The sequence below is a fragment of the Pteropus medius genome, unplaced genomic scaffold (assembly GCF_902729225.1).
Source record: "Pteropus medius unplaced genomic scaffold, Ma_sr-lr_union100, whole genome shotgun sequence".
NCBI classification, from domain to species: domain Eukaryota; kingdom Metazoa; phylum Chordata; class Mammalia; order Chiroptera; family Pteropodidae; genus Pteropus; species Pteropus medius.
The window spans coordinates 2,936,759-2,962,728 of NW_024344436.1; the positions used below are offsets into that span (position 1 = coordinate 2,936,759).

Genomic DNA, 25,970 nt, shown 5'->3' on the forward strand with positions numbered 1-25,970 from the left:
ATTCTCAAGTACAAATCCCAGCCCTGCCCAGCAAGTTCCTGACTCACTCTGAACTTAGTTTTCTCTTCTGCTAAATAGAGATAATGCGCCCTTCCTTCCAGGGTCTGGTGAGATTAGAGACAATGCAATTGGTATTTTAAGGAAGGTTTTGAGGAAGTAAAGTCTGTTGATCTATTCCCTGGTTCTAATCACAGCAAAATAAGACTGTGCCTGGCACCCCTTTTCTGTAGAAAGTTAAGTTCCTTCCGGGGTCAGAGGTCTCTGAGAACTGAACGGTCCTGCCCTGAGAGTGGCCCTTAGTGGGTCACCAGTGAGCTCAGCATGCAGGGCGTCAAACTGATGGGAAAGGAACTGAAAAGGGGTACAAGGGAAGGATGGGGGTGCAGCAATGAAGGAGAAGCTAGCTATAAAATGGCCTCATGGTCCTGTGGAAACAGAGAAGACAGGACTTCAAAAGCCTTAGGATATGTATGAGTCTCCTAGAGCTGCCCTAACAGCCACAACTGGTGCTTAAAAGAACTGAAATTTAAAAAGAAAAAAAAAAAACCTGAAATTTATTGTCTTACAGTTGTGGAGGCCAGAATTCCACATGGAGGTGCTAAGAGGGCCGTGCTCCCCTGAAAAGGCTCCGGAGAGACCGCTCCTTTGCCTCTCCCAGCTCCTGGCAGCTGCAGGCTTTCCTCGGCTTGTGGCACTGTCACTCCAGTCTCTGCCTCCTCCTTCTTATGGTCTTCTCCCTGTGTTTCTGTGTGTCTCTCTCCTAAGGACACCGGTCATTGGATTTAGAGCCCACTCTAAATCCAGAATTCTCTCCTCTCAAGATACTCCGCTGATTACTAATTACTTAGCTCATCTGTGAACACCCTATTTCAAAATAAGGTCACATTCTGAGGTTCCAGGTGGACATGAATTTTGGGAGACACTATTCAACCCACTACACAACCCTCTTACTTATTGTACCTCCAACCTGAAGTGTAAGTTTGGTCAAGCTCCGTGGCCTCTCTCGGCCTCGCCTGTTTTCTCACCGGTCACATGGAAGATAAGGGCATCTGTCCTGCCTATAACTTGGTCAGGGTGCTAATGAAGTCAGGAAGTGAAATGAGTTTAAAAATTGAAAGGGTTTATATAGATAAAGTAATAAAATGGTTAACGGGCATTGATCGTGCCCACACCCCTGCCACAGCCCTGCCCTTATTCCCATGCCCCAAACTGCACCCCCTTCTGCAGACTACATCACTGGCTCTGGGGCCACAACACTGCCTGTGGCACACATCTCAGAGTTCCCTGCAGACCCAGAAGCTCCCTAGACACCAAAGGCAGATAAATGGGGATTTCTACATAGGACTCACAGCCTGGTTTCCATTGGACCCAGCCTGGTTTCCTTTACAATTTAAGGTCTGCGACTCTTGGCTGAATTTGATGCATGATGGGAAGCTTTCTAGTTCTTCTTTCCTTCTGCAGCCCAGCACTCAGTCAGGCTGGGGAGCCGAGGGTAAGCCCAGCTCTGTTCAGAGATGGGAGCCCTAGGGTCCTGAGCCGCCCTGCATCCATGCAGAGGGCTCTTTCCACCCGTAGCCACCACCCCAGGCAAATGACATGAGGCCTTCTCTCCCTATCCCTCCCAGACGCTGCTTCGTGATGGCAAGCGTGAGAGCATCGTGAGTACCCTCTTCATCTCCCCCGGAGACGTGGAGAACGGGCAGAGTATCGTGTGCCGAGCCACCAACAAAGCCATCCCTGGAGGGAAGGAGACCTCGGTCACCATCGACATCCAGCGTGAGTACTGACCAGGCTTGGGCCAGGGAGGGAAACACCTGCACCCCTGCCTGGAGCACAGTCTGGGGAGGGGATAGGGCCCGGACACTCAACTCACCAGAGTCCCACCCCAGCTCCTTCAGGACATCTGAAGGCAGGAACTGAGACAGCTTCATGGACTGGCCAGTTTGTATTTGTGGACTCCCAAAGGACCAACTCGTCCTTATTGTCACGTGAAGTACAAACATCTCAAGTGAGGGTCCTTGGCAAATGGCTCGCTTTAAGCCACATTTCCACACCTGTATAAGGTAGAAATTGCACATCAATAATTATCCTGGTCAGCCCCCGGCCCCGCTGGCCTCACCAGGTGGCCCCACACCATCCCTTGGAGAGGAAGCCAGAGCAGAGATGCTGGGAGCTGAAGAGGCTCGGGGTTCCAGACTTGGTGAGTAGCACCATCCCCTCTAGAGCCATGGTCCCCAACCTTTTTGGCATCAGGGACTGGTGCTCCTATGAAAATCTGATGCCTGATGATCTGAGGTGGAGCTGAGGCGATGATGCTAGCGCTGGGGAGCAGCTGCAAATACAGATGAAGCTTCGCTAGCTTGCTGCTCACCTCCTGCTATGCAGCCTGGTACCAAACAGGCCACAGACCAGTACCAGTCCATGGCCCAGGGGTTGGAGACCTCTGCTCTTAGAGGGTCCATAGGAGGCCTCTCAAGGAGAAAAGAGGAAGAAGTCAGTCAGCCCGTACTTTGCATCTATTATCTCATTTAATCTGCACAACAACCATTTCGAGTAGTTACGAAGATGGCCCCTATCTGGGGAAACCAAGGCCCCCAAGGCTGATTAGCTTGCCCAAGGCCACGTAGGTTTCAAACATAGGCAGCCTAGCTTTGCAGAGCCCACACGGGTAGCCCCTTTTCTGCGCTTTCACACGGTGAGCCCTCAGCAAGCGTCAAGTATGAAGAACAACAATGTTTTGAAGCTCCACCAGCACCATGTTCCAAAAGTCACCTAAAGGAGACTCCTAAAGCACCTGGCAGTCCCAGAAAGCACAGACGGGCCCCGCAAGGTGCTCTAGCGGTATTACTCTCAGCACTAGACCAGTTGAGGTTTGAACTTTCAGCACTCGAAAATCGACTTTTCTTCTTTTAAACCCCCTTCTCTGCCAGGGAGCACGATGCCACCATGTGCTGGTGGCTGCTTTGGTCGTAGGCTCTGAATGACAAAACTGGAGCTGCAGGCTGATGTGCATTTCCTCCTTATCATTTTATTTATTTTAAATCATATTCATTAAGAAATACTTCCCAACAGCCCTGGATCATCTAAGGCTTCTGCATTCTGCCAGAGACCTATGTCCTCGGGTTCGTTGAGCCCGTCTTGGGAGCCTAAGAGCGGACATTCCCACTCAGTGTCTAAAGTCCTGGCAGACACCATTGACATTCCGGAGAGCAGAAGAAATGGTTGTAACCTCAGATGGGCTCACCATAGATACCAGACACAGCAGCTGAGTTCTTAGAGAAGCTTTGTCGTCGCTGTCTTCACCAGCTATTAGCCCCCCTCTCCCCGATCCACACCAGCCGGAGGGTGCTTCTTGCATTCCTTACTCAGTGAGAGCCGAGAACAGCAGGCCTCTTGCCAGGCCTAGGACCAGGGTGATGGGAGGGAGGTGCTCACTCCAAGGCTCTGTAAATTCAGAGTCTCCCTGAGAGGGACGCCTCCCTCCCCCTTCCCCAGCTCTAGTCTAGGCCCTGCTTCTCACACCCACCACCTCTTTCATGCAGCAGCTGTGGCATAGGGCAGTAGGCCTAGCTACAGAGAGGAAGCAGGGTACTGTGGGCATCAGGTAGTCCAGTGCCTACTAGAAAGGCTCATGAGCTGTGAGGGTCTGAGCATTCGCTTCAGGCCGGGAACTCCAGCTCCTTGTCCAATTGGACTGAATGATGCCCAAGGTCCCTTCTTGCCCTAAGATTGACCAGGAATCAGAGCTCTCTCCAAGCACAAGCCAAATCTGGGAGGAATGAGGATGGAAGGCACAAGACATCCAAGCCTCCTACTGCTCAGCCTCCAGCTATGGCCACTGAGCAGCCCCTCCCTCCTTCCCCCACCAGCCCCTAACTTGGTCAGGAGGCTTGTGCCAGCTACAAGTCCTGCACAAAAGAAATCACCTGGTTGTCACCCACAGCAGAGACCTGGGCCCTGGCTGGAGAGCCCCAGAAGCAGTGCTTCTGCTCAGGTCCGTTATCTGCCACACCAGAAGAACCTCTCCTGACGACAAGAAAGTCATCATCATGCAGCAGCCCACCAACTATTAAAAGACGTTGCTCTAAATGCACGCTAATGAGATGATCAATTTACCAGGGCACAGATGACAGTGTGCATCGGAGGAGGACACCAGCTTTGTCAGCTCTCTGAATCCTTTCTGGCTTTCTTTCCAAGGCCGTCTCTGCCACATAAGAAGGGAAGTGTCGGGAATGAGGTCAGAGTGAGACCGAGGACCCAGGTGCCTGGTTTCCTAGAGCCGCCCTATGCGAGGCAGTGCAGGGTCACAGTGAAGGCCACAGCATTCTTCCTGGTTTGAATTCCGACTCTGCTGCAGTTAACCTGGTTATTTAACTCCTTTGTGCCTCAGTTTCCTCATCTGTACATGGAGGCAACAATGCTATCTCATAGGGTTGCTGCGAGGATTAAATTAAATCATTCGAGTGACATCGTTGGCACAGCGCCTGGCACATGGGGAGCACTCTGCACCTGTTAGCTGCTGTTACCATGCACAGTCATGGGTGTGTAGCTGCCCCTCCCAAGTGCCCCCCACAGCCCCAACAGGGTCAGGTCTCCATCCATTTGTCCCCTCCCAAAGGTATTTGCACGTGCATGTGCGTGTGCATGTGTGTGCCAAGCAAAAGCACGGGCTCTCTCCACCCACTCCCTTCCCCTCCTTCCTCCTCCATTTATTCATTTGCTTCATTCAGTAAGTATCCAACTGTTTACTGTGGACACCATGGGCTGGATCAGAGCTGCCTTTGCAAACCTGCTCATTTTCTCAGTCAACCAGGAAGCATCACACTCAGCAAAAGCACATTTGTTGTTTGTTTCCCTTGGTCTTTAAATGTTACCCAACGGAAGACAAAACCCCCAGATTGAGTAATGGGAGAGAAAGCTTAACACCCCCAAATTCTTGCTACATCTGGACTCTGCATCCAGCTGCCAAGTTGCAAATGGATGTGCTATAAAATCACTGAGTCATGGAATTTCTCTTTTCCCACCCCCTCCTCCACGTAATACTTTCCCTGACCACACACACACACACACACACACACATGCACACGCGCACGTGCACGCACGCGCGCGCACACACACGCACAGGTTGCTGATGGAAACACTGGCAGACTCTCGGCTGTAACATCTGTTCGATGTGATCTTGGTTCCACCAGCTACATCAAAGCTGCCCTCTGCGAGCTATGCAGCCGACATCACGAGTGGGATTAAAATCATGTTTAATAGTTGGATATGACATAAACTATTTATGCCTCTGGAGCCTGGTAGACTCCTGAAAATTCACATCCTGCACATCCAGAGGAGAGGGGTAGAGAAAGGGACATGGACACCTGTGGGCCAGGGGTGGAGGTTCAGGTAAAAGTGGAGAGTGTGCATTCCTTGGGGCCCATTCTCCTGTGGTCCTGCAGGAAAAGCTGGGTACTGAGACTATTCGCAAAGAGGTGGGGGAGCTGCAGGAGCTACTTCCACACGATAAACTGAGAATGAGGGATGTGATGGAGGAGGGGCTCAGGCAGCAGGAAGGTTTCCCAATAGATATGTGTTCCATCCACCTGCTCCCCAAGACCTCATCGTTTGACAAAGGACACTCAGGTGAGGATGGGCCTCCTGGAATTGCCCCCCTAGTTCTGTGTTGGGTTTCTAGATTCTATCAAGCTGGCAAAATTACCTCCTTAAACAGGAGTCGGATGGAGGAGCTCCACTCCAACTCCCAGTATTGATTTCATAATGTGAGGACAGTGAGCCAACTACTCATTTGGATCCAGATGGCACGTACCAGACGCCTATGCCTCAGGACGTGCTTCTCCAACCTTCAGTGAGATGCAAGCTCCTCCCTGGGTCTCCATGTCTCTGCAGGTGGCACCATCAGAGCCCCAGGGTTCCACTGATGCCCAGCTTAGCTGGCCAGCCTGATTAGTCTGGCCCTGGAAGCTGGTGGTCTTTGGCTAGGAGTGGCTGCAAGCTTCTGGGGGTCGCAGCTCTCCTGGAAGGTAGGAAGAGACTCCTCATGGCTAGTCCTTGCCATACACATTTTTGTGATCTCTTGAACTATGTTTTAAAAACTAAGATTGAGATCACCAAAACATCTGTCACTTCCCTGGCAATTTACCAGGAAAGCACAAGCAGGCTGATTGCTCCAGGAACAGATGCTCCTGGAACTATGGTCCCCATCAGGAACTGGGGGATAATGTGGGAGCACAGGCCCCCAGCACAGTCAGCCACTGGCTTCAGGAGCCCTTGTCTTAACAAGCTGTCTGCGGAAACCAGCACAGCCCCTGTGGGCCATCTCCCAGGCCCCAGTCCCTGGGCCCAGCACTGGGCAGGGAGATCTGGCCCAGCTTGAGCACCAGCAGGGCAGAGGGACCAAGTGGTCAAATGACCCCAACTCTGTGGTAGGCTAGGCTCAGTCTGCTCCTGGAGGCCTCCGCATATGACTCTCAGAGGGGCTCAGGACCCCACCTGTCATTTCAAGCAGGAGCGGGGCCAGGCAGTCTGGAGTCCTGCTCCACTCCTGGGCCCTTTCATGTGCGCTCAGAGGGGGCAGCACTTTTTCTCAGTGGTCTCTAAGAAACTGGTTTCTTTATTTCTTTTTCAAAAATGGGCTGTACCCCTTGAAAGTCCTCAAGACCTTCCAGCAATTTGCTCTGCTTATTGGTGAGGACTGCCCAGGGCCCAGGCCAGGCCACGGGGACCAGAAGAGGCTGCCCGAGGCCCAGGCCAGGCCACGGGGACCATGCTGCCCTCTTAACTCACCTAGAGTTGAACTCCAGCCAGACCTCCACGCCATGACAGGAAGGGATGGGTGCTGGCTGTCATCGCCCCTCCCTGGAGCGTGAACAACTGGTATGCTGAGGCTTGGGAGCCAGTGTGTGCCCAAGAGCACAGGTGACACTGGCTTTTCGAGAACGTTCCAAGCCAGCTTCCCTGAGCTCAGGAGGGCCAGCTGTCTCAAAGCCATTCTCTGGACTGATTGTCCACCCCTCTGCTGTGGATCCCCCCATCTCTACTTCCATCTTTCTCTCTCTCAGTGTCTCTCCCTGTCTCTTTTCTCCGTCCCTCATTATTTTGTTTGGTCTCCTTCCTCAATGCCCTGTCATTTTCTGTTTCTGTCTGCTTGGTCTCCCTTGGTCTTTTTGCTTTTAATCTGAAGTCTTTGTCTAATTATGTGTCTCTGTGTATGTCAGTCTCTCTGTGTGTCTCCCTCAGTCTCTCTGCTTCTCAATGTTTCTTTTTCTTATTCTTCCTCTGCACTTCTCAACATCTCTGTCTCTCTATCTCTCTGTGCCTCTCTGTCTCTGTCTGTCTCTGTCTCTCTGTCTCTCTGTCTCTCTCTCTGTCATCTCTATGTCACTCTCCTATGGAGGTATCACTCTGCCTGCCTCCCATCCTTTCTGTGCAGATCTCTCTGCGTGTCTCTCTGTCTCTGTTCCCTGTCTCCCCGTCTCCCTGTCTCTCTCCCTCTCTGGATTCCCTGTCTCCTCCGCTGCCCACCATTTAACACTTTAGAACTTCTCATTATGTTGAAGGAGAAAGACGAGCCCAGCCCAGGGAGCTGAGGGCTGGGTTACACCAGTCAGGACGCAGCAGAGGTGATTAGGCTGATGAAACGGTGTAAATGCCACTTTCAAGTTAACGGAGACACCAGAACCTTTACGCAGAGAGATATGAAACATTTCAAAGACAGACAGTTTGTATTTAAATAGGGCTTAGTGTCCACACTTCCCCTCATGCCTCCTGAGCCTCCTCTTCCCCCTCTCCTTTCTGAAGTGTTTTGCTCTCTCTAAAAGCTGGAAGATGGGCGGCATGATCCTGGGGGCCAGGCATCCATACTTCCTGGCTGGTTGTTCATTTAAACACCAGGCCTTGAATCCACAGAGGGAGCCCAGACCCCACCACCAGGACTGCCTGAAGCAAGTACCTCCAGGGAATCGGGGCGCCTCCGCTGAGGCCCCCAACTTTCTGGGGACCACTGGAGTGGTGGCTGCTCTGAGGGTCCCTAGGACCATGGATGGTGGAACCTCTGGCCTTTACTGTCCGTGTCACCCAGAGGGTCTTCCTGGGTCTTCCTACCTCATTCTTTCCCAAAACCATGAACACAGCTCCCCAGTCTGCAAGGGACTCTCTTCTCTCTGCAGATCCCCCACTTGTCAACCTGTCCGTGGAACCACAGCCAGTGCTAGAAGACAACACTGTCACATTCCACTGCTCTGCAAAGGCCAACCCAGCTGTCACCCAGTACAGGTAAGAGCCACTGCTGAGGAGGCACAGCCCAGCCACTGGCCCTCCGCACTCCTTCCTGTCACGTGAGCTGTCATGTGTGGTCCTGGGCATCCAGCACATGTGTAGCTCGCTGCGGGTGCCCAGTATCTTCCTCCATTCTCCACCACACCCGTCCACCTTGGCCAGGTGAGGACCCCTTTCCCCCCACCTCCTCCCCTCCTCCCTGGCCAGGTGGAATTCCTCTCCTCCGTGCACACATATACTCCCATGCCACGGGCAACAGTACATATCCTCCCTTCTGTCTGAATAGCTTATTGATCCCTTATTTCTGAAAAGAGAGAGGCTCAGGAAAACAAGTTAAAACAACCAGGAGAACCAGTAAGATCAGCATCTGGATTCTGGCCTTGTGTCACCGAACTATTTGCCTGGGTAGACTGGGATTCCTGGGACAGCTGGCCCTGTCCAGTGGACACCTGGCCCTGTCCAGTGGACACCTGAGACCATTCACCCCTATGGCCCCTGAGCTTTCTCACAACACTGATAAAACCATCACTATTTCTCACGTGCTCGTCTTTCCCTGTTGACTGAGCTTCTTGAAGGCAAGAACTGTGATTTGAGTCACTAATGGCTCTCAGCGTGGAGTACAGTGTGTGGCACATACGGTTCTCCACAACGCAGGCTGACTGACTGGACGAACACTCAGAGCTGCTCCTCCAGGCACCTTCCTGCCTGTTCAGCATCACCGCACGAGATTTCCAGAGACGAGTGACCTCAGAGGCGCTCGAGGGCAGACTCAGTCCTCACCTCCTACGAGATCTTGTCACGGCCCCAACTCCACGCCATCCCGTCCCACCAGCTCAAACTTGATGGAGGAGCCCATCTCACTTCTGCCATCGAGATGGGTTATCAAACTGCAGCATCAGCCAGTGCCAGGGATGCTAATAGTCCTGGAGGAGGAAATAAGCCAGCCAGTGGGAGGTGGAGGACAGGGAAGGCAGAAGCAGTTTAGCCCCAGAGGCCGAATGAGATGCAGTGGACCAAAGAGGCAGCCAGAGGTTCAGGCTGGACATAAGGCGGCACCCCCCTGCAGTGCAGATAATGAAACAACACGGGGGCCAGAAACCAGGACAGGCAGAGTCTTTATCCATAAGGCTGTTTTAAAATAGGATGAAAACCTGTCCTGTCCAATTTAACCGTTCACTGGGCTAGGGGCTCCCTGGGGTCATGCAGCTCGGGAGGTCCGGGGGCAGGTCTGGTTTTGCTGGGACCTGGCGTCTGTCTGGAAGTGACTGAAGATACAGAAGGAAGCACCCAGAGAGACCTTTTCTCTGGGCTTCCACCCTGCAGCTGCCAGGCCCATCTCCTCTTAACAAGACCAGCTTCTCTCTGTTGTCTGCCCTCTGTTCACGATCCCTAAACACCAGGGCATCATGCCCAGAAATTGCCCCTAATGCCTGTTTCGCCGGCGGCCGTTCATGCCCACAGACCACTGGGGCAGACACAGCCCACAGTGGCCCTCACAGCGACCCAGGAGTGCTTACTGAACCCCGGAGACAAGCACAGACAACTTCCACCTTCCATTTCTCTGCACTGCCAGGCTTCAGGCCATCCAAGGACCTAGTTATGGGAGGCTGGGCAGAAGGCAGGGCCATGCTCCAGGACCGAGCCACGTCCCCGCCTCGACATCTGCCCTTCAACCAGCACAGAGCGCGCAAAGAGCCAAGAAACTGGGCTGCTGGGCCTGAGTCCCAGGGTCATCCCCCTCAAAGAGCAGAACCCCAGGGACGATGATGGTAATAAGGTGCAAGTGTACATATGGAAAGAGCATCAGAAAGCAGATGTGTCAAGATAATACCAACTAGTGAGTCTGGTGAAGAGAAGAGGGCAGTTAATTGCTTATTCTTGCAACTTTTATATAATTTCAGTTAGTTATTTTTTTTTTTTTTAACTAAAAAGTTAACAAATGAATAAGCAAGCAAACAAGCAGAGACCATGCAGGTTTACCTTGTCTGCATCCAGCTCGGCAGCTGACAGTCACAGGTCAGCCCCTCATACAGAGGAGGAACTGTGAGGTGGGCTCCCTGCAGGCGGGCACTGGTCCTTACTTGTCACCTTCCTCGTGGCCTTCTGATTAGCCAAAGGCCTTGAGAATGCTTCAGAGCACAGAGCAAATCAGGCTCTCTCCAGGACTCCTGAGGCTTTGGGGGCGCCTTCTGGCCACAGGAAAATGCAGAGGTGGAGGAGCCATAGAAGAGGTAGCCAGGAGCACCTGCACCCGCCCACAGCCTCTTAGCCCTTTCGCTTCAGTGAGGCCTCACCCAGCAGGTCATTCTGGCTGCATTGTATTGGGATCCAAGAGGAAAGCCTTAAGCAAATCTCTGCACATACACACATTGATTTTTCCCAACTGACTTTGACAAGATTACAGGGATCTTTGTGTCTTTACTGCCATTCCTCTTGATTGCTTCCTCCCTGTTTTACATAAGAGGCTGTGGTCTCAGAAATTAGAGACATGCTCTCCAGCACCCAAAAAGGGGATACAGGTGGGCATGGGAGCACATCCAGCCAGGCTCAGTGTCACTTTGGCTGCCCCTCGGGACCAGGAGCCTGGGCCAGAGCCGGCCCCAGCACAACACGAAGTGTGTCTCCCCGCCTGCTTGGTGGAAAAATAAGGAGACAGGAGGGGCGAGAAGCAGGAGGAAGCTAAGCCAAAGAACCAAGAGAATCGAGAAGAGCCGAGGGCGGGACAGGTGCGGGTTCTTGCCCTCTGGTTCACCCTTGATCCTGTGGCCAGCTGCTTGAATGAGTCTTCCGAAGTTCTGGAAGGGAGCCCCACGAGAGGAAATTTTTGTGTTTTTGTTTTTGTTTTTGTTCTGGGCGAAGGGTGGGGAAGATGAAGATTCGGCTAAGTGAGAAGGGAGTATGAGACTCTCGAGGTGTCCCGAAAAGGCGCAACCCCCACAGCCGGCTCCGGCCGTGACCATGGGAGAAAGTAGTCTAAGTATTTTTCCTGCTCCCCGCTCTGCTTCTAAGATAGAGACAGACCTGGGGAGCTAAGTGCAGCAGTTACACAGACGGCCAGGCTCAGACAACACAGCTCTACTGGGGACAAGAAGCTTAGTCCCCCAGCTGTCCCGCCGGGTTCCAGGCCTGCGGGAGCCGCAGCAGTTCTCCCCAGCTCCTCAGAGCCAAGCGGGTACAACTCCCACCCTCCACAACTTACATGGCGAAGGAGCCTGGATGGGTGGGAGAAAGCCCTCTCTTCCCCAGCCCCAGCGTCTGCTCCGTCAGCCGCCAGGAGCAGAGCAGGAGGGGCTAGCCCTGCCCTCCCCCTGTCCAGCCAGCTGCCTGCGTCCCACCCCTCTCTTCAGAGGTATAGAAGGAGTAGGGGTTGGACACCAATCTTCAACCGTGTGTCTGGATCTGAATTCATCTGCCTCAGGCAGGGGCCGTTCCTATTAAGTCTGGTCATTAAATTAAAGTTAGAAATTGAAGTGATTCATGAATAACTCATAATGCTTTGTTGGGAAGCTCCTTAAGCTCTCAGGGAGCATGGTTTGCTCTGTTGTTAAACTATAATTGTTATTATTAATCGTGTTCTTAATAATTACCCGATATTAATTCACAATAATAACCACAAGGTGCCAGCCTGGGAGCTCGGAGTGATGCCGAGAGATGGCCATCTCTCAGGGCTGGACGGGTGGACAAGGCAGGAAACTGATGCAGGACAGGGCAGAAGACGGGACTCTTTGGTACCAGGAAAGGCTCAGGTGTGAGAGAAAGTGGGGGTGAAGGAAGGGCCAGCAGGGCAGCTGTGGTTACAGGGAGCCATAGCCACAGGGTAATAATCGTGGGGCCGAGGAACCTCTCCAGTGCTAGTAAAGACGTATGCCCTGAAATAAACTTGAACTGTAGGAGGAGGCTGGCTGGAAGTTTTGTGATTTAAAAAAGTGAGTGTTTAATTCTACAGTGGAATTAAACTAGGGGAAGCTATGAACTCTCTCCTTGGGCACCTGTAAGGAAGCGCGCGCACACACACACACACACACACACACACACATGTGCACACAGCCCTGGGGCTGCAACACTACCCCAGAGGAAGCAAGCAGTGATCACCACCCCAGGGCCAGGACCAAGTCAGGCTCAAGGCTTTCCTGTCTTTCCCCTCTGTTAGTACCGATGGGTCCACGGGCCAATGGAAGAAGTCAGCACAGCCTTCATCCTGCCTCCCCGACCAAATCGGGAGAGACAGAGCAGCCTCTAAGGAGCAAAGCCAGGGTGGGAGGGTGAAAACTGGGTGGAAAAAAGAGCGAGTTCCATCCCTAGGGGTGAGGGGTGAAAGGGCTTTTGGGGAGAGGGGGGCATGTGAGGGGAACTAAACCCTGGGGACAGGAGTCAGGGCAGGAGAGCTGAGAGTCGGGACCCTGGCTAACACCTCTCCATCAGCTTCTCGCCTTGTCTGGAGATCGAGCTTCCTGGAGCCTCATTTCTCTGCATGTGTGTGCATGTGTGTGTGTGCAGGTGTGCATGTGTGCATGGCCTCTGAGGTCATGGACTTGGCCTCCTTCTTTTCCAATGTGACCCAGGACAAGGTTCTTGACAGAGCTCAGAGCGTGGTAGCCAAGCTAGCTGTCTGGAGACCGACAGTTGGGTTATTCATCGCCTAGCCAGCCAGATGGGCTGACCAACTGAATAGTCAACCCACCTCCCTCCAGAATAACCCACTTGTTCAGTGCCACTAACCACCTGGTGACCCTCAGACCGAAGCCCACCGCCTCCACCACCAGCTGCTCCCCAGTCCTGGAAGTGACTCCCTTGTGGAGAATCCCCCTGAGGGACCCTGCCTCAGGCCGGACTTGTTTTCCTGTGGGATGGGTGCATCCAGCTCCCAAAGAGAAGAGCCCCCTGGAGGAAAGCACACCCTTGCCGTCCAAGGTCACAACAGCCCGTGGGGCCTGTGTTGCAGGTGGGCCAAGCGGGGCCAGATCATCAAGGAAGCATCCGGAGAAGTGTATCGGACCACCGTGGACTACACATACTTCTCAGAGCCTGTGTCCTGCGAGGTGACCAACGCCCTGGGCAGCACCAACATCAGCCGCACGGTCGACGTCTATTGTGAGTGCTACCGTCTGGGGGCTCCCCCAGGGCAGTGGGCACTGGGGCATCTCCGCTCAGGGCCGGGGGAACCGGGGCGGGACTCGCCACACACCACCATGCAACAATGCTTCACCAGCTCACGAGGCAAAGAACTTCCTCGTGCTGTGACCCTCATAGCAGCACGGGGAGGCAGGAACTGTTTCCCAGATGAGGGGTCAGAGGCTCAAGGTCACACAGTGAGGAAGCGGCAGAACAAGAACTGAGCCCAGGCTCTGAGCAAATCCACTCACTACTGCCTGTCCACTCAGCCCGCTGCCTCCCATTTGGGGCTCACGGACGTCCCCCTCCTCCCTGCTGGCCTGGCAGAGACCCCCCGCCCTGAGCTCTACACTAAGAGACGAAGCCAGGCTCCTGACCCCAGATTTCACATTCTTCTGCTCCCTGAAAGCAGCCCTCTGCATTCCCTCCATCACCGTGCCTGAAAGTCCATCATCACACTCACTCTGAAACAGGGCCTGGGCTGCAGGAGGCTCGGGTTACTGGCTGAGCATGTGGGAGGAAGGCAGGGTGGAGCCTCCATTAACCTCACCAACACTTAGCAGGGGCGTGGGAAACAGGTGGGGCTGAAAAAGAGGCTGGATGGGGCTGGAGTAGGGGATAAGCTGAGAGCAGAGCCGGGAACACCGGGGAGCCACCTGCCTCCTCCGCTCCATGCACTGGGGTAGCGGATTCCTCAGGACAGCAGGAAGGGGCTGGGAGAGCCCTGAGGGCATGTCCAGGCACAAACGGGGCCAGAGAACCCTTTCCCTAGGGCCAGTGCTGCCTACTCTTGCGGCCCCACAGAAGGCTGGGCTGGGGGAGAGGGGTCTCTTCCTTACTTCCTGATCCCGGGCCAGAGGGGCAGAGGACTGAAATGTGAGGGAATCGGCTGGGTGGTGGGGAAAGGACGGCAGCAGAGGGTCCCCTGAGCCCTGTCTTCTTCCTTCCATCACAGTCGGGCCCAGGATGACAACAGAGCCCCAGTCCCTGCTCGTGGATCTGGGCTCTGATGCCGTCTTCAGCTGTGCCTGGACTGGAAACCCATCCCTGACCATCGTGTGGATGAAGCGGGGCTCTGGTGTGGTGAGTCCACAGCTCAGACTCCTCTGGCAGGGGTCGGGGGGCCACGGGCCAGGAGAAGACTGCCTCATCGGGCCCCTCTCACTCTCATATGGGGGCTGTCAGCTTCCAGTGAGCTGAAGGAAGCACTCCGGAAAGAGGAGAGGGAGCCCCAGGTACCTACGTGCACCTCCTTGGCCCTAAACACATGCAGCCATTGCAGTGTTTCTGTCCTGAACCTAAGAAGAAAAGCAGGTGGTCACCAATATGCTGGGGGTAAAAAGTCACTAGGAAGGCTTTTCGACTTTCCTCAAAAATGAAGTGACCCTTTAGCTTTTGGATTAAGCTTTGCTCTCTTCCTGTGTTCCTCTTTTAAAACCTGTGTGTTCTTTAGTGTGCATAAGAGTTTGTCTCGGGACCGGTGAGAGCCTTGGGCGAGAGATGGGTGGAGGGGCAGAAGGAAACCAGCCTCCATGTGGCCGACTCTGCCAGACACTGCACTACCCCGTGAGCTCACTGCCCCCACTGTAAGGAAAAGCAGACGGCATCAGAGAACATAAATAACTGCCCACAGCCACACAGATAGTCACCACTGGAGCCAGGATTCCGACTCAGAGCTAACCAATGTCGAAGTCTGTTTTCTTTTCTACCCCCAAATCATATCCCAAATGGATACTGAAAAATGACTTGGAAAAGGCAGGTCCGGGAACCCTCAGAGAAGTTCAGCTGTAGGTCATTTCACCCATGGTCAGTTTGGTAAGGAGGGTGGAGGGGTGAGCAGCCCCTCCCTGTATTAGGACCCCTCGGGACACAGCCCGGCAGTCCCATCCTCCTCCACACTCATCCCGTGAACCCGCCCCCAGGGCTGCAGCAGGATGTAGCATGTCAGCCCCATGGAGCCCTTCCTCTGAGCTGTGGGCCTCTCCCACACATGTGAGCTGTGTCATAAACATCTGCCTCCTACCCTAGCCCTGGTTTTTACCGAGATCCTGGAGACATCACCTTCCACCAGGCCTGCCTCTCAGACCCTCTGGTTCTGACAGACGGAGAGAGTCTATACCCACTCTCCATGTCTGATCCTCCCCAATTCTCCTAGGTCCTGAGCAATGAGAAGACCCTGACCCTCAAAGCCGTCCGCCAGGAGGATGCTGGGAAGTATGTGTGCCGAGCGGTGGTGCCCCGGGTGGGAGCCGGGGAGCGAGAGGTGACCCTGACTGTCAATGGTAAGATCCCCACTCGTGCTGGGGCAGGGGGTGGGAGGGAGGGAGTGGAGAGGGACCCAAGGCGTTTTGGCCCCAAGCAGTGCCCTAAAAGGCTGTCATTAGTTCAGGGTCTTGCCACCACCTCCAACTATAGGCTCATAGCCATGATGTCCACCTTGTCAAGTTCTGTCAGAGCCCAGGCCTGACATGAAAAAGGACCTGGATAGCTTTCCGGTCACCTCCCTCCTTCTTTGTTATCTTCCAAAGAGTCTCAGCCCTAAGAGTGGCCGCTAATAAATTTTGTCCTGGCCAGGAAAAAGGGTCAAAGGGTCACTGGGCAACCAAAGGCATATCCACACTTTGACCTTGACCTTGAACCTGGTGGGAATTTAAGGACGCATCTCTGGACTCCTGATCAGGCTCTTCCCATTACATGAGAGCCACTCAACCAGGAAGACCTGTCACCGTCGTCACAAGACCAAGAGTTCAGGGAATCTGTTGCAGGGGGTGTAGGGGGAGATGTCTTATTACATATAATAAAAATCATTACAGCAGGAGAATGTTTTCATAACTCTTCAAGAACAGTGTGAGCTACTAGATAACGATTACATGAAGCATTTAGGAGTTGGGGCTGAGACCAGGCCTGGCTGATGAGATGTAGAAGGTTGCAAAGAAGTTGGGACCCACCTCAGGTCGGACCCACCTCAGGTCAGACCCAAGATGTGATAAGTGCCTGGGCCTCGGTTGGTACCCAAAGTGCTGGTTTGAGAGGGTGAGAAACACTAAGGCCAGGTCCCCCTGCCACTTCCAGACCTCCTCACTCGGCTGGATTTCTGGTTTCCCACCTCACATCTGTCATGCCCATGGCCTTTTGCAAGCCCTGTTCCCACTACAGTAGGCCAGGGCCCTGGGAAGGGGCTGAGCCACGTTCTAGAAATGTGCCCGGTTGGCTTCATCTCAATCCAAGAAAGCATCCCCTGACAGCCTTACCTATGCTCCCCCTTTGCTAGGAAACTAAGCCGCATGGGGCTCCCTCGGCCATTCCCCTCTGCTGTCCCCATTAACCACCCCCCTCCCTCCATCTATTTCCTTTCCTGTCCTCTCTGCAAGGGTTGTGGCAGCTCCAGAATGGGAATTAGCTACCCAGACCCTGGAGTGCTCACAGTCACCTGTCCTGGGCAGAACCCTGACTCAGGAGCCCTCCTGCCTTTCCTGTGTGTCCCTAGGATGCCACCAATAAATTGGCACTGCAGGGCTAAAAATAACAGCATCTGATCGTGACTCTGTATATCCATGGCAACACAGACTGCAGCCTTTTCCTGCCGCTCTGGTGTCTGACACTCAGCTCAGGTGCCAGGCCCTGGTGAAATCTTGGCCTCCCCCGCTGCCAGCTCTGGAAGGGCACTGGGCAGTGCTGGCCCGTGACTGAGGTGGCTCCGGTCCACTCGCCCCATGACCAGCTGGGCTGGGAACCCTCAGACTCACACGTGGCCTCCAGGGTCCCTCAACCTAAAGCTTTTAAATGAGCATCCTCATTTCTAGAGAAATTAGGGCGGATAAAAGAGGGACTGACATGCCATTGTCACTCTAGACATTCAGGCATTTCCCAGAAGAGATTTGAAGTAGATTCTGAAGGAGGGGATGCACATCTCTGAGGGATGTTTCTCCTGGATGGGACGCTGCAGCCTCTGCCTGGGGTTTAATCTGCTTCCTACAGGGTCTGGCTTTCCATCTGCCTCTTCTGCCTTCAGTCCTCCCATACAAGCCCCCCAGGTTGCCAGGAAGAGAAACGCCCAAGGGATGGGAGCGAAGCAAGGAAGCCCTTTGTTTCTGCTGAACTAAGGTCATCTCTCCCTGAGGCAGAGGGATGGATTAAGTGGCCCAGGGAGAGGAACCTGCCAGTCTTCTTGGTGGGGACTGGAGAACAGGTGGAGGGACAGTGCAGCCTTCTGCAGAAAGACCTAGACTGAGCTGAGGGATCTAACCTTCTGGAAGGATCTAGAATGATGGGGTTCTCATCAGAACAAATCCCAGCCGGTGGGGACTGCTGGCCATTGCCCTGTGGGGGATCGATCGATCAGTGGGCACTGATGTTGGCTGCCGTGGCTCACTCCCAGATCTGCGGGAAGATGAACAGCTTTCCTGCTGCTCCCTGACCCCTTCGACCCCATCTCTCCTGAGGAACCCTGCCCCCCAGACAATTCCTAGCTCCTGGGAAGTGCAGGGAAAAGGTATTATGGTTTCATCACTTTCAGCGCAGTAGTAAAACAAAGCCACATCGAGTTCCTAAAACGCCCAGCCCTCCTGCCTTTTGGGCACAGGCTTCTTGGCGCTAAGGGCTCAGCCCACTCACAAAGCCGGCTGAGTGTGGAAGCCCTTATCTCAAGGGTCCCCCGGAACTGCCTCACCCAGCTCCAAGCCGTTTGCATCCTGAACTTAATGGAAGCTACCTGAGTGTCTCCCGGCAGCTTTTTTCCCCTTGGCTGAGAGCTACTCATAGAAACGCAAATCTGGTTTAATTAAGGCAGCTAATAAACAGCAATTATGTTTGCAGGGATTTTTGGTTTGTTCCTAGCATAATTTTGCTGGTCCTGTATCCCTTTCTCTGCCTCTCTTTCTTGTTTCCTGCCACCTTAGCTTCAGGCTTTACAGCGGGGACTGGGAACGGGGCATGGGGGCTTCCACACCTTCACCCAGTGCTTCAACTGCCCACCCAGCCAGAAAGCTGGCTGTGCAAATGGCTGAACTAGCCACTCCTCCGTCCCCTTTTCACTGCCTGGTGGGCATCACGTAGAAAAGAGAAAAAGCAAATAAAAGGCAGACTAGACAGGAAACACAGCTGGACTTCAGGTGGACTTGCTAGCCTGTTTAATGCGTTAACTGAGACGGGTACATCTCAGGAGCCTGACACGTCTCACACACACACACACACACCACACACACACACACGCACCCACACACACACACGCATGCACGCGCGCACGATCGAAAAATGTTGGGGTCAGCTTTGGAGCCGTAATCTCTCTCCCCAGGCCATCTGGGATCTCCCGAGACACGTGTGAGATGAAGGCTGTAAACGTGCCCCGTGCATTCCGCCTGCTCAGGGTGATTCCCGCACTGGTGGAGTAACGTCACACACGTTTCTCTTCCTCCCTGGGTGCTCCGCCGGCCTGGCCCAGGATACCTGGTTTGTTAGGCAAGCACGCCCTCTACTGGATATCCGAGAAAATGGCTTGAGCTGGAACAGCAGGCTAAAGCCGAGGTGCCATCAGTTAGTGCCTCATCCCTTCCTCCCTGGCAGCTCTCCCACCCGCTTCTCAGGTTGGCCACCTCCTTCATAAAGCGTTCCCTATCCACCGGGCTACACTAGCTTCTCTCCTCTGAAGTCGTTTAGCACTTCACCTGTACGCTTCTGTGGTCCCAACACTCTCCACGTTTTATCCCAGTTTTTTAAGTTGTGGGGAAAGGGAAAAACATCCACCAGTCCCTCCTCTGGTTCCTTTGGCTGGTGGAAGAATCGAATCAACATACGACAAATGAACAAGAGAAAATAAGCAAATTTAGTTACATACGTACATATGGGGACTCCACATACACGCAAAAGGGACGGAAAGTTAAAACGAAGTGTTTACGGCATTCTGAGCTAAAGCACCTTGGGGCTTCGGAGGGGAGGAAGGTCACTGCAGTACAATAAGATGTTCAGTAATTAGTAGTTTGCCCTGCCGAATAGATAGGTCAAAAAAGGTTATCTCTGATCATCTCTCATTATAGGCAAGGCCCCTAATTTAAATTCTTGTAGGTAGTTAAGAGGGGCAGAGGTTTCTTTTGGGCCCGCAGGGTCTCCATTGCCTTAGCTCAAAATAATCCACATATCACAGAAGCACATGTTGCGCTGACTCATTCTGAACCCCTACTATGTCTTCTGGGCATTCTGACTTAGAAGCACCCACTCATGATCTCTTAAAGGTTCATGACTGATGCCTAATTTATCTTTGAATCCCCCACCTTGCACTTCCCTTTGTCCACACAGCCTTTAGGAGATGTCTGCTGAATGATTAAAGTAATGAATAAACTTCTGAAGCCCTCCCACAAGGGGCTCGGTCAGGGACATACTCTTATTGAATCCCTGATGTAATGTTGTCTCCCCAACAGGACCCCCCATCATCTCCAGCACCCAGACCCAGCACGCCCTCCACGGAGAGAAGGGCCAGATCAAGTGCTTCATCCGGAGCACACCGCCGCCTGACCGAATAGTGAGTGCTCCAGGGAGGGGACAGGAGGAGTCGGGGGCCCTGCAGCAAGCTTAGCGCCCAGCCTCCGCCCACTTCCGGGAAGTCAGTGCACGCCTTTGCGCTTCCTCTCTGTGGGGACAGCATTCCCACCTTGCTCCCTTGGAAAGGCATCATGAAGACAAACATCACAGGCAGTTTCCGGTCTCAGAGCAGGCCGTCCTCCTTGGGCCCATCTGCAAGTGTATTTAATGGCTCTCTGCCACAGAGCTGGGCGCCAACATTGATGGTTCTAGTGGAACTCTGCATCCTAGGAGCAGAGAGGCAAGTGAGGGGAGCAGAAGGAAAAGAGACACAATTTCCTCCCTTTCTTGGGTTCAAGGCCAGTCTTTGGCAAAATCCTACACCGAGTGCAGTTTATAGTGGGCAAATCCCTTTCTGCGCCTCCCAGAGCCCTTCTCCATTGGCCTCTACTGCCTGTGGTCCATGGACAATGAATGCTGCCCCATTTATCAAATTTTCCCCTCATAAAAGTGCCGCTCCATTCTCCCTCCTTTGTCTCTGTAGTGCAGCTAAGGCAACCTGCGTGGTGCACACTTAGCCCTCCTGGGTATTTGCTTTGGTGAAAGGGAGCGTCTTCTGCCCCAGTCCACCTGAAACTGATGGAAGCATAGGCATAACAACCAAGAAAGGTGAACATTTTACAGCTCTGGGTGGGGGCAGATATAATTTTTGTAAGCCCCAGTGCCTAGGACAGTCCTACCTGAAGACTGCCCTGGGCCAACTCTGCAGGGCGCTTCTGCGTTTTATGATCCAGCAGTGGTGTGGAGGGTGCACATGGCGCTGGGATGCCCAAACTCAGGTGCCATTCTGTACATGAGATATTATTAGAGCGTTATTGCTCTATTGCGTTATTGCGTTATTCTCAGGCATTCACTTCATTCACTGTCTGAAGGAGCCACACAAAAATTGCAAGAATTCACGCATAGAACTAAGACCTACACCTCTGCATTCCCTTCACTCTTTATTTTTTAATTATAAATGCAACACATGCCCATTGTGGAACAGCCTGCTCACTCTTGAGCATAGTCACACAATCTTTCTCTTCACGGATAGCTAACTCTAGGCCCGCGTTTCTCACCTGGGTGATTTTTGACCCCCAGGGGACATTTGGCATTGTCTGGAGACATTTTTGGTTGTCACAACTGGAGGGAGACTACCAGCTCTAGTAAGTAAAGGCCAGGATGCTGCTACACATCCTACAATGTTCAAGGTAGCCCCTGCTCCAAACAAGAACGTCAACAGTGCCGAGTTGAGAAGCCACTCTCAGCTCTGTGCCATCCAAGCACGGACCTATGTGCAAGGCCACATTCTCACACTGTGAGCAAACAGGGTGCGTGAGGGGCCTGCCGTGCACGTAAAGCGACTCTGGGAAAAATTAAACTAAGATAGATAAGATGATCACAAACACAACTCTCAGAATACTTTTGTACAGACAGACATAAAAGTAACAAAACTAGACTCAGCCACTCTGGGGGCTGGTACTTCTGCCTCCACTGGCCAGGCGGAGGATGCTGGCGGGAGTGTCTGGAGGGAGGGGCTCTGATTGCTGCTGCAGAGCCCCCTGACTGCCTGGAAAGGGGTTCCAGTGCAGATCCACATAAGGCCCCCTTCTCGGTGGAAATGCCCTCCCAAGTGGCCCGACCTCTGTGCGTGTGTACATGCGTGCATATGTTTGTGGCGTGGTGTATGTACCTGCACGTACACATGTTGGTGTTTGAGTGGTGTGGCATGTGCATGTATTGTGACGTGTGCACACATTTGTGGTATATTGGGATGTGTGTGTACATGTGTTTATGTTGTGTGTACAAGTGTACCTGTATGTAAACAGGTGGCTGCTATGTGTATGGTGTGTGCACGTGTTTGTGGTGTGTGTTGAGGTGTGTGTACACATTGTGGTATGGTGTATGCGTGAGTCGTAATGTGTGTTTATGTGTGTGGTATGTGTGTGGTATGTGTGCGTGCTTGTGATATGTTGGGGTGTGTACACACGTGTACACGTGTTGGCGCTGTGTGTGTGTGGTGTGTGCATACATTTGTGATGTGTGTTGGGATGTGCGTGAACCTGTGTGTACACGTGCCGGTGCCGGTGGCAGGGAGCATGCATGTGAGCCTGGTAGTGTCAGTCCTGGAGCAGGAGGCGGCACAGTGGTCTCAGTGTGGGTGGCCACGGTGGGGTCTCCTCCTAATTTTGGCCCCCTGGACAGGCCTGGTCATGGAAGGAAAATGTGCTGGAGTCGGGGACGTCAGGGCGCTACACAGTGGAGACTGTCAGCACGGAGGAGGGTGTCATCTCTACCCTGACCATCAGCAACATCGTGCGGGCCGATTTCCAGACCATCTACAACTGCACCGCCTGGAACAGCTTCGGCTCTGACACGGAGATCATCCGGCTCAAGGAGCAAGGTGGGGGCCAGGGGATGGTGGGATCAGCAGGCCCCCCTCTCTGCCTAGGGCAGGATTCCAAGCAATATCTTCCAGGTGCCTGAGGGGACAGAGTGCCTAGCAGAGGTTACAAGTGGGTTGGGGCCCGAGACCAAGTCATAGTGCTCCTGCTCACTTGCCACGCAGCCTCGGGCAGGTCAGTGGAAGTGGCCCTCCTTGGCCCAGCTCCTCCAGAGGCAAGAGCCACTAGCTTGCACCAGGAAGCGAGAGGGGAAGAAAGCTGCCCAGGGAGGTTGTCCTTCAAGGTGACGTTTCAGGAAAAGGTGACTACAAAAGTGAGCCAAACTGATTGCCATGATGAGCCGCCAGCACCTCCTAAAGGCCCTGGCTTGTGTCTACTTGACATTTCCCTGGGGGGCCCTTGTCTGATGTCAAAATGCCCACAGTGGTGTGGGACGCAGTGATCCCCCAGGATGGCCATACACCTGTCAGGGAACCTGGCCCAGCCATTAACACAAGTCAGTCCAGGGACCCAAAAGTCCCCCAGAGGCACCCGAGCTGTGCTAAAGGGAAGCAATTGAGCTGCCCCAACACCTGGTGTGTCGGGGGCTGGTTCCAGACCCTCTCCAGTTCCCCAGGAACATGGGAGAGACATGGACCACTGTGCTCCAAAGAAGCTAGCCAGGGAGTAGCTCTAAGCAGAAGGGCTCAGAGGAGGGGACAGTAAGGGTGCGAGAAGGAGGCGGTGGGAGCGGGAAGGCTCACCCCACGGCGATCCCGGGTGCAGACTGTCCAGCTCCTGGTCACGAGCTCCAGTCTCTGCTTGAAGGTCGCGAATAGACCAGAGGGCAGGGAATCTGGGACGGGCATGGGGGGGATCCAGAGAAGCTCGGGACACCAGCAGCACACCAGGTCCTAAGATGGGCTACGGACCTTGCCCCTTTGACCGGGCAGTCCAGGGGCCCTCAGCCCTGGCACTCTCTGACCCCTCCAAGATGAAGACCACCCACAGGCTGTCAGGCCTTGGCAAGTGGCTCTGAGCCAAGAGGATGGTCCCAGCTGAGCCCCTTGGGCCTCAGGGCCTTGGGGCTTCCCTGCGGATCACAGTGTCTCCCAACACCTCTTCCCTAATACGTGCTGCTTTGCATAATGCTTTGCACATAATTTGCATAACGTCATCCACACATCATCCCAAACCTCCAGCCCCTGTTGCTTACCCTCCATGTCCTCCCCTCAGTGCCCCCACCCCCCCATGCCCTCCTCTTAGAGTCTCACCTGACCTCCCAGACCTGCCCCACCCCAGCCTTGACCTCTCTCTCTGGTCCCTCCCTCCTGGGGTCTCTAAGTGTCTCCGAGTTCAGTTGGGCTAGCCCAGGTCTGTTGCGTGATCCCGAAGATGTGATTGAGGAGGGAGCCCCCTCACCCCAGCCCTCTCTAGGTGGCAGTCCCCCCAGTCCCACCCCACCCTGGCCAGCCAGGCCCTGGCTGTGGACGCTTGCTTTATTTCCAAACAGGTTCGGAAATGAAGTCGGGAGCCGGGCTGGAAGCAGGTACGGAAGGAGACATAAGAATTCCCCGGGATGGGGGGAAGGGACCTCTGGGCTAGTGGGGGAGGGAACCCCAAAAGGAGTAGGGAGGCCTGTGCCGGCCTCTAACGTCATGCCCTCCCCCATCTCCAGGGTTCAGTGCAGTCAGAGCAGCAGGGAGAGGGGGGCCCAGCCAGCGCGGGTCTAGTAACCCCAGAGACCGGTCTCCTACCTCACTGCCACCAGAGCCCACAGGCTCCTTGCAGCCAGGGACACTGACTCTTCTTCCTCCTACTCCATTCCTTGCATCCTTTCCCTTCAGAAGTCCTGGCTCCTCTCATCTGGGGACAGCTCCCCACCACCCGGCCCCCCTCCATTTCCACACTCTCCCTGACTCTTCCAGCTTCTCAACATCGTCACCAGCGTGGCCACGGCTTCCCTGGGTGCCAGGGCCTCCAGGTGCTGCTGTAGCCTGCATAATCCACACTAATCCGTGCTTTCTCACCGCTGCTTCCTCCTCCGCTCCTGCAGTACCCCACAGTACTACCATCCCACCACCAGGCCGAGGCCGCTGGCAGTGCCCCCCTCCGCAGGCACCTGGCGGCGGAGTGGTCATCAGGCTCCCTGGGTTGAGCCGTTCTACTTCGGGCCCTCACAGGAGACAGCGGCCACCAACCTCCAAGCAGAAACCCAGAAAAGAGAATGAGGACATTGCAAACCTGACTGATCAAGGCTGATCAAGGCCATGCTGAAGACATGGGGTCCTCTGCCCTAGTTCTCCCTCCACACTGGCCCCGAAGGAGCCGGTTCCTTCAGCAAGCTCCAGTCAGGGCACCGACGAGCTCACGGAGGCAGCAGTTGTCAGCCTTCGGCTCTATTCTCCCTGAGGCCCCTGAGCGCCCCTCCTGGTGCCGGGATGGTATCTCCTGCCCGTCTCCATCGCACATGTGTCTGTTCAGCTCATCCAGAGGTCCCTGACCCCTTCTTTGTGGCTGAGACTCCTCATGCCCAGTGCACCTCCTTGGATGGAGAGGAGGCTGGGTAGCCCTTTCTCCAGTCCCTCTCTAGGGGGTGCTCTGTCCAGAGAGGGACAGCCAGCACAGGCAGCCCAGGCCAGACCTCAGGAAGGCAGGCAAAGAGGGAATGCCATCCCATGGGTCCCTCTGCCCCCATCAGACCCTCTCCCCTGCCCTTGCCCGCCCGCCCAGGGACAGTTCTCCAGATAAGATGGAGCCCCCCAGCTGTTAACAACGCAAGAACATGTGGACTCACAGAATGCCAGAGGCAGATGGTACTTGAGATACTGCTTCCCTGGTTCTCTAGTTTTACAAATGAGACCCTGAGGCCCAGAAAGCTTCAGGAACCTTCCACGGTCATCCTCTAGGTCTGAGCTCAGCTGAGACAAGACCAAGGTTTTCCAAGGAAACTTTCTAGAAATCTGAGGAGAAACTAAATCAAACCCAAATTAATGAAGTTCAAAAGCATAGAGCCAATGAGCTTCCAAAGCAGTTTTCTTTTCCTGATGGAATTAAAATCTGGAGAATCATCTCTTTGTCAAAGCAAGGTCACCGAGGTTGAGTCGCTAGATTCTTGACTCTTACGACCAACCCAAGCACTTCCCATTTTCAGTCTCTGAATGTTTGCCTCACCCACCTCCTTTCTGCCCCCTCCCCTGCCACTCTGACAGTGAAGGTAACGAATGAGCTGATGTGCAAGTCCCGGGGTAACGAATGAGCTGGTGTGCAAGGAATGCATGGGAAAAACCACCATCACTGCCAACCAACAGTCACCTGCTCCTTCTGGGAGGAGGGGACCCACATGTTCACCCAATGGCATCTCCGAGGCCAGGGGCGAGGTTTTCTTCTTCTCTTTAAAGACAACAATGAGGATGTGGTTCCATAGTGTAGGAGTTAGCACGACCGCTTTACACGCAGGAGATCCTGGGTTCATGCCCCAGTGGAGCCATGATCCATGGTCTACGGCCATGCCACCCTGAACAAGCCTGATGTCTGATCTTGGAAGCTAAGCAGGGTCGGATCTAGTTAGTACTTGGATGGGAGACCACCTAGGAAGACCAGGTTCTGTAGGCATAAGTAATAAAAAAGGAAGGAAGGAAG

The 25,970-nt window shown here is 54.0% G+C and overlaps 1 protein-coding gene across 2 annotated transcripts in view; it reads left to right on the forward strand.

The window, feature by feature from the left end:
* The window catches only part of KIRREL3 (kirre like nephrin family adhesion molecule 3), a 525,648-nt gene that overhangs the window by 487,504 nt on the left and 12,174 nt on the right, over positions 1 to 25,970 (forward strand). The window contains exons 6-13 of one of the 2 annotated variants that reach the window (XM_039872733.1): positions 1,626 to 1,776; positions 8,172 to 8,277; positions 13,223 to 13,371; positions 14,348 to 14,475; positions 15,548 to 15,674; positions 19,806 to 19,906; positions 22,150 to 22,348; positions 23,842 to 23,877. In XM_039872733.1, coding sequence (XP_039728667.1) covers positions 1,626 to 1,776; positions 8,172 to 8,277; positions 13,223 to 13,371; positions 14,348 to 14,475; positions 15,548 to 15,674; positions 19,806 to 19,906; positions 22,150 to 22,348; positions 23,842 to 23,877 — 997 coding nt within the window. The remainder of the gene's footprint in view (positions 1 to 1,625; positions 1,777 to 8,171; positions 8,278 to 13,222; positions 13,372 to 14,347; positions 14,476 to 15,547; positions 15,675 to 19,805; positions 19,907 to 22,149; positions 22,349 to 23,841; positions 23,878 to 25,970) is intronic. The other variant, XM_039872734.1, reaches the window with a different exon arrangement.